The sequence below is a fragment of the Lissotriton helveticus genome, chromosome 4_1 (assembly GCF_964261635.1).
Source record: "Lissotriton helveticus chromosome 4_1, aLisHel1.1, whole genome shotgun sequence".
Classification (NCBI taxonomy): Eukaryota; Metazoa; Chordata; class Amphibia; order Caudata; family Salamandridae; genus Lissotriton; species Lissotriton helveticus.
Genome location: NC_136063.1, coordinates 2,106,967,157 through 2,106,978,112, shown reverse-complemented (window position 1 = coordinate 2,106,978,112; position 10,956 = coordinate 2,106,967,157). Strand labels below are relative to the sequence as shown.

General features: G+C 49.5%; 1 protein-coding gene across 1 annotated transcript in view; it reads left to right on the top strand.

The window, feature by feature from the left end:
- The first annotated feature begins 6,091 nt into the window (after window positions 1-6,091).
- Window positions 6,092-10,956, top strand: part of IRS4 (insulin receptor substrate 4) — a 54,693-nt gene continuing 49,828 nt past the window's right edge. The window contains exon 1 of the mRNA XM_078688786.1: window positions 6,092-9,510. Within this exon, the coding sequence (XP_078544912.1) occupies window positions 6,282-9,510 (3,229 nt within the window). The 5' untranslated portion in view covers window positions 6,092-6,281. The remainder of the gene's footprint in view (window positions 9,511-10,956) is intronic.

The window sequence follows — 10,956 nt, the reverse complement described above, 5'->3', positions numbered from 1 at the left end:
TCAACACAATGTATAGGGCATTCCCAATAGAAATATGAATACTACTTCATATATTGGCACGGTGAAGTTATAGTGACGCTATGCACAGCGCTACATAAAACTCCTACAAAAATGAATCAATACTAACGGCCCTTTTTACTGGTAGCCAAAAATATAGAACGTTTATTGTGTTTACAGTTTTATTGCTAGGCGGGTATTACCAAAGACCACCGGTGATGTAATCAACAATAGAATGAATACAATTAATGATTCAAACCACCTTACGTCTGTTTAACTGTTTACTTCAGAGTTAACAATAGCTTCTAGACGACATTAACTTAACCTTACGAAAGCATGTTAAAGGAGACTCTTTACGACACAAGCTTTCCACTACAATGTGGCAAATATGGAGTTGATTGCGCTTCAAAGAAAATCAAATCAAGTTGATTATAATTATTGACATTGGTGGTTACATTCGCTATATTGCGCAGTGGAAAACCGATTGTAAAGATTACATGATCATCTTTCAGTTGCTTATTTCTGTATTTGGTTGTTAAGCTGGTACTAATGTGGTTGAATCTTTAACCAGACAGATTTACCTTGTGTAAAAATTACACAATAATGAAGCAATGCAATTAAAAATGTGAGCATTATGCTTCATAGTTTGCCTTTTCTTGTTGCTTCATTTGGTACTTCCCCTGCCTCATAATTCCAGTGGCCCTGGTTTTAAGGTGTCCTTTCATTCTGAGAAGAGGTGTGGCCCCACTGGAATTACAAGGTGTGCGGTAACTCCACCGGCTCGTTGTTTTCCACCCACAGACGCGGCCACAGTCCCTGGGTGAAAGACATGGGGTAGTGTGGCATAACCACGGAACAGGGTCCGCTATTACTGGTCTCATTTCTGAGGCTACCCTCAGGTCCCATCTCATAATCCTCTGGGTGGTCTATAACTACAATTGTTCTATGCGTATCCCACAGAGGTGTCATTGAATAACACCATCACACTGTACAATTGTGTCTCCCATGATACCCGGGAGCCCCTATGGAAGATCCGATTCTGAAGTACCTGGCAGTTGCATCACTCTACCTGTTGTTCACGTACCTACTGATACAATGTGTGCTCCTCTGATGTGCTATGCTCTTAGCACTAGGCGTAACCCTTGTCACTCACAGCGCGTGGTATTTTGCAGGTGATAATGTTACGTGGAGAGAATGTAGAAACAAATAATAAAGAAGCTACTGCTAAATGCTGACCCACCAAAATTCCCCAAAGTAATTAACTCTCTGGTTCTCCTGCAGAGCTCGTGTTCGTGAAGCAACAGTGCCTTTTCCGAGCCTGTGACCTGAAAATAGAGAAGGGACGAGCAAGAGCGGGTCACTCTAGACATGCAGGAAAACGAAAGCAACAGGAAATGTAACATCTATGATAGGGCACACAAGCACGGGGTGTCACCATCACACAAACACACACAAGCAGACACATTGTGAGTTTTGGTAATCCAAAAATATGAAGAAATAACAAGTACCCGTTGTTGACTAAAGTTAAAGTTAGCTAACCTAACTGAGAGAGACTGACTGCAAGGAGGCAATGGAAGGCACTGGGAGCCCGACTTGCTTTTGATTGGATTTGAAGGGAAAATACACAGGCAGTCTTCCTCTGCAGGACAGACCAGCTCTCTCGATGTCCGGATCGTGTCTTCTGTCTTCCGCCTGAGAGCCAGCAAGGGAAAGTGAAAGAGGGTGCTGATTTAAACAGACTCGGTGCACGCACACCGAAGCATGTACAGAGTATGTGACCCGACCCGACCTCACAGACTCACCGAGCTGATGACGCCTGGTCACATGCTTACTGGCACGCCCCCTACATCGGGAACATTTGAGGAGAACTTTTCAATTGATTGCAAGTATCGGGTTGAAGGCTAAAGAGCCCGTGGCTGCAATCTAAATTGACGGCTGACCTGCGTCATCTGGGGAGGTGCACGAGTCCCTGAACAATGGCAGGCCAGGGCTAGCCTAGATCAAGGTAAGCCCTGGTTTAGCCAACAAAGTTTCATTTGAGGGCATATGCGCTGTGCGTATGTGTCAGTGAAAAAACAGCCTGGCTGCCTGACGCTCGTTAAAGTGCGAGTAAAAGTGATGGCCAGAAAGCCTTAACTAACTTCCTAATTACTGTTATGGTGTAAGCGGACTCGGAGGCATGGTCTAGGCCCCAGGTGGTTTCTGGCAGTGTGTGTCTCATTATAGGGCGGGCGTCCGTGGGACCCAATTTGAAATATTTTAAGCACCGACTGTAACGAGCGATATCAGCTCTCGCTGTCACCGGGGAGACCGGAGTGAACTCAGTGAGCAGGCAGCAGCTAATATCAAGTATAGACCCGGCCCTGACAAATAAGTGCCGGTGCTAAGCACCGGCACAAATTTAGCGACACACGCCCTGGTATTGTTGCGGCGGTAGTATCACGGACAGAGAGTTGGGGTGCACTGCACCCGTTACTCGCAGATATGCGGATGCAATGTGGGAAGTTATGGAGTATTAGGCATGTGGTGATGCCACCCACGGAGAGCGGAAGCAACTCTTGCAGTACACTGTGCTCTTAGCAGTAGGTGCAGCACTTGTCCCTCACGCACGACTCGTAGTATTTTGCCCGAGTGTCACGCTGCGATTCCCGCTGCACCTGTTGCTCACAGACATACGTAGAGTTAATTCTATTGCACAGTGCCTGGTATCGGGAGCCCCGTACACTGGCGGTCCTATGCAGGCGCTGTCCTTACCTGGGCAGCTCGTGCACCTCTCCCCCCAGGCGCTCCTCGAACTCCCCCAGGCGCTGCGGACACCTCCTGGAAGCGCGCCGAGAAGTCCTGGAAGTCGATGGCCCCGCCACGGTCCACGTCCAGCTTGCTGAAGAGCGGCACCACCAGGCGGGGGGTGACTCCCAGCTCCCGGCACAGGGTGGAGAAGTCCTCGAACTCCACCAGCCCCGAGCGCTTCACATCGCAGGCCAGGAAGAGACGGCGCAGCTCCGGGCTGGACACCTCCTCGCTGGACCCCATGGGGACGGGGAGAGCCTGCCAAGCTCTGCAGAAGAAGCCCGCTAACTCCCTGGAGAGCGCAGAGCCAGGGGTCCATCCCACCCTCGGGGGTCTGCGATCCAGCCCTAGTCCAGGGAGACCCTCCTTTCCACCACAGGCAGCCTTCCCAGGGCTCCTCCTCTCGTCGAAACCACCGGGTGAATCAGCGCACACGGGCTGCGAGAGCTGTCGCCTGCTGGCCGGTGCTCCCGGCCCTGCCTGTCCCAGGGCCGCGCAGCACCGGAAGTAAACAGTAAAGGGACCGAAGTCGAGCTGTGTGCAGCAACAGCTGATCCGGAGTTGAGGTGAAATTGCGGTATGGGGGATTAAAAAGAAACGCAGCGAATGCTCGCGCACTTGTCGGTGTACACTCTTCCATATGCACCATCCGGGCCAACCATCTTTATCCGAGGCCAAGAAGAAATGCCTCGGAGACAGCACCGCCATTTCCGCGAATCGGGCGTGTTTTTGGCGTTCTGAGTGACGGATGGCGTCACAGTCGAAAGAACGCAAAAAAACATGCCCCCGAATGCGAAAGAGACGGGGCTTTATTGGAGTGACTCCCTTCTCCTCCAATGGCTGGCCTCCGGTTAGGAAGCCAGCCAATGGAGGAGAATGGAGGAGAGAGGCGGGTTCCAAGCCCCCTAACTCCAAATCATAAAATCTTCGGGACTCCGCCCTCACTGCTTCGCAGTGCAACGGTCCCTCGACCTAAAAATGACCTATTATTCTGTATCCTGTGCACTCTGATTGCGAGCAGGACACTGTTTGTATTGTGCAAAATGACTTGCGCTCCCACATCGGCTAATATTGACATTTGAATTAAATTTCTTTTTAGCATTATGCTTCTTAGAATTTGACTTTTTTCCCTCAGATTCCCAACCATCTTGAATATATTGCTGGTCTCCATACACCATTATCCACAGGGGGATTTGGTTGGATAAATACAAGGCAAAGTTGGGAGAACCCTTGGAACCTCCAGATATTTCCCCCAAAAAACTTTCACCGGTAAAGAGACTGATATTATTGAATTCGTGAAACTATTATTTACATTTTTATTGGCAGGCAGAGTGCAAATTGTTTGTTTCATAAACAGGGCTGTCTGCTTTGTGGTGGATCTATCAAGGGGATTTAGGCATGATCTTAGATCGTAACAGGCCAGAACCAGTCCTTGTCCTTCAAGGTGATAGTTACGATGATTTGAAAATAGCGAAATCCTTCAAGTTTTTTCCTGGCACCCTAGAAGAGTGTACACATTTTCAACATAGGATAAACCTAAAGGCAAATGATGTTCTCATGTCCGCAAAGTAAGAAGTATTCCCATTACCATTAGGGAAGACATTTCTCAGGAATTTGATAAATTGCTACCAGTCAGTATAATAGAAGTCTTCTGACTGGGTAGAGCAATTGTTCGTGGCAAGGCGGGCCAATGGGAAAATCAGATTATGTGCGGTTTCAGAGATCTTAATAACAATATTTTGGTAACTCAGTTCTCCGTACCAAAAATTAATTAGATGTTATTACCTACTAAAGGTGTACATCCGTAGATTTTAGTTCAATTACCATCAAGTTCCTCTACACCCAGGTAGTACATCACCTTATCTGTGCGTTTTCAGTTTAGGATGGTGCTGTCTGGTCTCGCCTCTGCAGCAGCTATCAGTAGCTGAGGAAGCATTCAATTTCTAACAACGGTGTCTACAATAAAACAGGTTCGAATGTGAACATATGTTAACGTAGATTGCACACAGGACGGGGACATACATCTCAAAAACCTGTGAATCACGGTTTGCGTAAAAAAACACTTGCCCGGCATCTTCTCACAACGGCAAATGTTGACAGTTAAGGGATCCCTGACAATAGTATGATTCTATATTGGTAAAGATTTATTTACAACCAATTCGTCAGTCAGACTCGACCGTTTGTAACTTGGCGCTTGTTAGGAGCAGCTAATGTTTTCCTAAAAGCAGGCCCTGGCATAGAGTCTCTGGCTGCCGCCTGCGACGGAGCCTCGCTGGGATCGTGTAACGCTGGCAGCTCCCAGACAGTTGTTTACTTCAAGACAAACACTACAAACACGGCTTCCCCTTGCGCCCGCCCCCGCTCACGAACTGAAAAGGGCGGGTATTAGCATAGCGAAAAACAACCAATGGGCGAGAGGGAAGTACTAAAACTGTCGTGCCACTAGACCAATAACGGCCGCGGAAAAAAATAATCCGTTTCTTTTTTTTATAACTGGAAAAAATACGTTGAGTACGAGCGTCCCTTCTTTTCACGAGCAGCCAATCATGCAGCGGGATTCAGGTATCCTGTTATAAAAAAAATGAATAGACTGCAGGAAACGGTTTGCATCGTATTTCTCAATCGAATCCCACCCCTTCTTCCGCAAACGACATGGCCTCGTCCCACTGAGTTTGCTGAAAATGAGACTGGGTTCGTTCAAGTTTAGGGGGAGTTGTTTGTCTCACTGAGAAGGCGGGCACGGCAGGCGGGGCAATTTTTGTTTTGTTATTGGTTCCCCGGGTAGCCAGTAAATTGTGGCCTCTGGTTGTAAGGCCTCGCCCATTATCCGCCTACTATAGATAAAGAAAGAGGACGTGAAAAATTGCGACGGCGGACCTGGAGCCTGCCGGGAAGCCATTTTCAAGCAAAGACTGCCAACACTCAGATGGATAAATTTGTCATTATGCCATTTATGCTGAACAGTGAAAGAAAGTCATTAAAAGAAAGAGTAACAATTTCGAGACAGTGCTTTATTGGGCGCGTACTTTCAAATATGTTTAAACACATTTGTTAAGATAGATGCCTAGACTGACAGTGCCCTTCTTACCTGCGGAGTGCAAGAAACAATATTTCAGGTTCTCTGAATAGCTCCCTACTGCCTTTTTCTAATCCCTGGATGCGGAACAAATGTCTCCGCCTGGCATGGCGCCGGGAAGGTCCCAGACAGGAGACAGCCATTGTGTCTAGGCGCGTCGCGTCCGTCCTTCGTCTGTGTCGCCAGCACCCCCTCCGCCCCTCTGCCCTCCCTGCAGTCTGGAGGCCCGGAGGTGTCTGCGTGACGCAGGGAGGCGGCGGGTCACGTGATGTTTTCGACGCGCGGCTGCTGTTGATGCCCCCTCGGTGCGAGTGAGTGTGTGTACGGAGTGTTTCTGGTTCTGCCTGCCGCACGCGCGCGCTCCGAGGGCAGGCCCCGGGGTGGGTGAAAGCCGAGGAGAGACACCCCCCGAGCGGCCATGGCGAGCGTGCTGAACTACCAGGAGCCGCTGGACACGGGCTCCTCGCCCTCCACCCCGGGCGGAGAGTGCTGCTGGCCGCCGGAGGAGAGCCCCTACCACCCGCTGAAGCGCTCGTCCAGCGCCTCGCTTTCCCAGGTCCAGGAGGAGCCGGAGGACGACGTGCGCAAGTGCGGCTACCTGCGCAAGCACAAGCACGGCCACAAGCGCTTCTTCGTGCTGCGCGCGGCCAGCGCCCGGGGCCCGGCGCGCCTCGAGTACTATGACAGCGAGAAGAAGTTCCGCGGGGGCAGCGGCGGCCTGCGCTGCCCGCCGCCCAAGAGGGCCATCCCGCTGTACCAGTGCTTCACCGTCAGCCGCCGCGCCGACGCCAAGCACCGCCACCTGGTCGCCCTCTACACCAAGGACGAGTACTTTGCCATGGCGGCCGAGAGCGAGCAGGAGCAGGAGGCCTGGTACCAGGCGCTGAGCCTGCTGATGGGCGAGAGCAAGGGGGCGTCGGTCGGAGAGGCCGACGAGGAGCTGCTGCAGGAGGCCGACGGCGCCTTGAGGCCCGGCGCCGTCTTCAAGGAGGTGTGGCAGGTGCATGTCAAGCCCAAGGGGTTGGGGCAGACCAAGAACCTGGCGGGCGTCTACCGCCTCTGCCTCTCCAGCAAGATGGTGCACCTGGTGCGCCTCAACTCGGACGTGCCCTGCCTGCACCTGCTGCTCATGAACATCCGGCGCTGCGGCCACTCGGAGAACTTCTTCTTCATCGAGGTGGGGCGCTCGTCGTCCGTGGGGCCCGGCGAGATGTGGATGCAGGTGGACGACTCGGTGGTGGCGCAGAGCATGCACGAGACCTTCCTGGAGACCATGAAAGCCCTCAAGGCCTTCGCCGACTTCAGGCCCCGCAGCAAGAGCCAGTCTTCGGGCAGCAATCCCATTTCATTTATCAGTAGCCGGAGGACGCTGGGCAACTTGCCCCCCAGCCAGACCGGGCTGCAGAGGCGCTCCCGGACAGAGAGCCTGGCTGGCACCCCGCCTACAAATAAAGGCAGCAGCGCCTACCGCTTCAGGACCTCCAGCGAAGGCGAGGGCACCATGACCCGGCCCTTCAGGTCGGTTACGGGGAGCCTGATCCACTTGAACACAGCCAGGATGAACCTCAGTAGGCAGGAGGGCACGGGCAGGTACGTGAGGGCACCATTCACTTCGTCCTACCACACCCGTTCCGCCTCGCTGCCCGTCTCCCACTTCCCAGCCACTACAAGCCCCATCAGTGTTTGCTCTAGCAGTGGGCATGGATCTGCCTCGGAGACCCTCACCCGACCGTCTAGCTCTTCAGTTTGTGGGTCCCCAAGTGACGGTGGGTTCATCTCTTCAGATGAGTACGGTTCCAGCCCAGTGGACTTCAGGTACTTTCGCGTCCGGAGTAATACTCCGGATTCCCTTGGGAACACGCCACCCATCAGAGAGGAGAATTGTTTAAATGACTACATGTCAATGAGTAAACAGCAGAGTGACTCTAGCTCACGGGACGATTATATGGAGGCTGAAAAATGTTTCAGGAAAAGGACACATTCATTGACAAAACCGGCGAGTATATCAACCCAGCAGAAAACACAACCCGCTTGTGCTTTAGAAGAAGTCCCTTTGGACGGCCGGCCTACTTCGGACTTAAAACTAAAAGAGAATGGCCACCCTTTAAGTACTGCTAAACCCAATTATTCATGCAACCAAAGTGCAAATAAAAGTGTGGACGATGGGTACATGCCAATGATGCCAGGTGTAGCGCGTACAACCCCCAGCAATGGGGATTACTTGCCAATGGCTCCTAAAGGTGGGTCGGCACCTAAACAAATTCTTAAATCCTGGCCCTCTTCGCAGGTGGACTCCAGAGGCTACATGGTGATGATTCCTACTGCAGCAAGCCCCTCACCAGCCCAGAGTCCTGTCACCGGAGTTGTTTCCAAAGGGGGTCATGTTGTCAATGGCGAATACATGGACATGACCTGCGGAAACCCAGAAGCTCCAAAGCAGCCCGCACAATCCGAAATCTCTCACCCCAGCTCCGTTTCCAAAGGCCTCAGTTCGTATTTTTCTCTGCCGCGAAGTTTCAAGGCTTTATCAAAGCATACTAATGATGTGAATGAGTATGTACCCATGTCTTCCCCTGGAAAATTATTGCAACTGGGCGCTGACAGCGAGAATAGACTAGTTAACGGTACACATACGTCCGTTTCTAAACCTTTAAACGATACTTCAGAGCAGCACCCTAGGGCTACAAGACCAACACGACTTCCTTTAGAAACTAGAGGCAGTAATAATATACTACAAATGTGCGATGGTGTATTTGCAACAGAGCCATCAAGTCCCGGGGAGTACATAAACATTGATTTCACTGAAAAAGCAAGTAATACCCCCTATTCGATATCTGCGGAGGGTTCCCCCTCATCACTTGGTTCAAGTTATGAACACAGACAGTCTCCGCTTTCAGATTATATGAGTGTTGACTTGGATGTGCAGTCTCCCAAAGCAGCTGAGCTGTCTAGTTCCTTAACAGACATTTCGGTTTACCCAAGCACTAGCCTCAGCCGAACTCAGCCAAGTGCAGACTATGCTAGTCTCCCCTGCGGTACCTCATGTGTTAGCTCTACAACAAGTAGAGGAGATGATTACGCAGAGATGACTTTCAACATGGCCATGACACCGCCAATACCTTTCACAGCAGAATCCAGTAATGGCTCTAAAATTCATAGTCCTTCTTCCATTGTGAACAGGCTGTGCATTGTTGACAGATTCCGAGGTAGTGGTGACTTTTCTGTTCCTGAGCCGTGTTCCGAGGCTGCCATTGGACCCAAAGTGATTCGAGTGGACCCACAGGGTAGGAGGCGACATAGTTCTGAAACATTTTCTTCTGCAGCTACAGTTCCCACTTCCACGTCACTTTTCACTGAAAGTAGCAAACGGCACAGTTCTGCTTCGTTTGATAATGTTTGGTTGAAACCGGATGAGGGCGTTTGCGATCTACACGAGAGCAACATGTCTAGGAATTCTTCCGCTGGATTCCAAAATGGGTTAAACTATATTGCTTTGAATGTACATGATAATTCTCTTGATAGAGTGTCTGCCACAGCTTCTCCAAATTGCCATCTGCAAAATGGTACTAGGGACTTAGATAATGGAGCCTACGTAAGCATAGACTTCTCTAGAGCGGATGGGTTGAAGTGCACTTCTACTAGAAAAGGTTTGTATACATTTACGCTCTTATGAAAGTTTGTAAATATGGCCTCTTAATGTTGGTCTCGCCAGTCTGTAGTGGCTTACACATGTAGGCCCTGATTACTCGTGGACATGGAATGGCAACGAGATATTTACCATACCCGGTCTATAGCGACATCATATGTTTCTGTATGGGAGCGGTAAATAACTCCTATTGCAAGATGTTCTCTGAGAAGTGAGCAGTATTTGCTTATTTCTTCCCACAATTTTGTGCCAAACTGGTGGGAATGGAAATATCACATTTTTTTTACCTTCTTGCACTTGTTTCTAGGTAAGGAATTAAAGACCAACCTAAGATTATGTTGCGTTCTTCTGTCGGTAAAGGGTATGACGCGTAAGGGGCCCAGTTGTATAATATGATTTCCTTTCTCATGGATAAGCAGAAAAGGTAGACCAGATCAAACTCTACACGAATCAAAAGCTGGTAATCGGATAACAGGAATTCTTTAACCTGGCAAAAGTAGTGCCATGAACAACGCCTGGTATAAACTGCATTAAGCCAAAGCTAGCATCCATAGTGAGACCTCGGCGAGGGACTTTAACTAGTTTCTTTCAGCATTCAGAAATGTTCAGAATGCCCGACCACACATTCTTTTAGACGGGCATGTTAATGAATCCCAGTTTTGGTATTTGTCGGAGTGCTGGGGGGTCTTTTTCAAGTATCACAAAATGCGAAGCCTTGGAATGGTGGACTGATTTACACAGGCTTCAAGATTAAGGTTGCATTGCATTTTCCATTATGAATTGAAAATTCAGTTTTGGTCTAGGGGGTTCTTAAATCTTTGCTTTCTTTCCGCGTATGCATGTTTTTTTGTGTGTATCCAGGTTTTCTGTGTGTTAGGGATCCTGATTTAACACATTCATTTGGGACATTCCATTACACCCTTTCCAACACAGTTCTCTCTATTTTCTGCATTACATGTAACAACCATCTGAATCCTGGCGCATACTTCAGAAACAGTGAGGCATGCTCAGAAGTTCAGCAGTCCATTATCTGGAATTCGTCATGTACTCCGTTGCAAAATCTTTGTGTTACCATTAAAAGTGTTTTTTTCAAATGAGATTGGTGCAAGTAACGAATATACCGAGTTCCGTGTGGTTAGCTACATAGTCTGAGTATAACTGTTGTATTATGAACGTACAGTCAAGCGTCGTCTGCCCGACCACCCCCACCCCCCTTCAGTCAGGACAGCGTGTACAAAGCTGCTGTACTTGGACGCATGCTACGTTACTCTTTCCGCTTCAAAAGTAGAGAATTACCAGCAATTGTGCTTTTTTGGTAAAGAAACTACATCGCGTGCGGAATATGAGAAAGGAATACAGTCCTAGTTGTATCATTCAAAATCACCACGAAATATTTTTGTGTTAAGCCTGTATTTTTTGTTTGATAACATAACCTGTATTTGTAAAG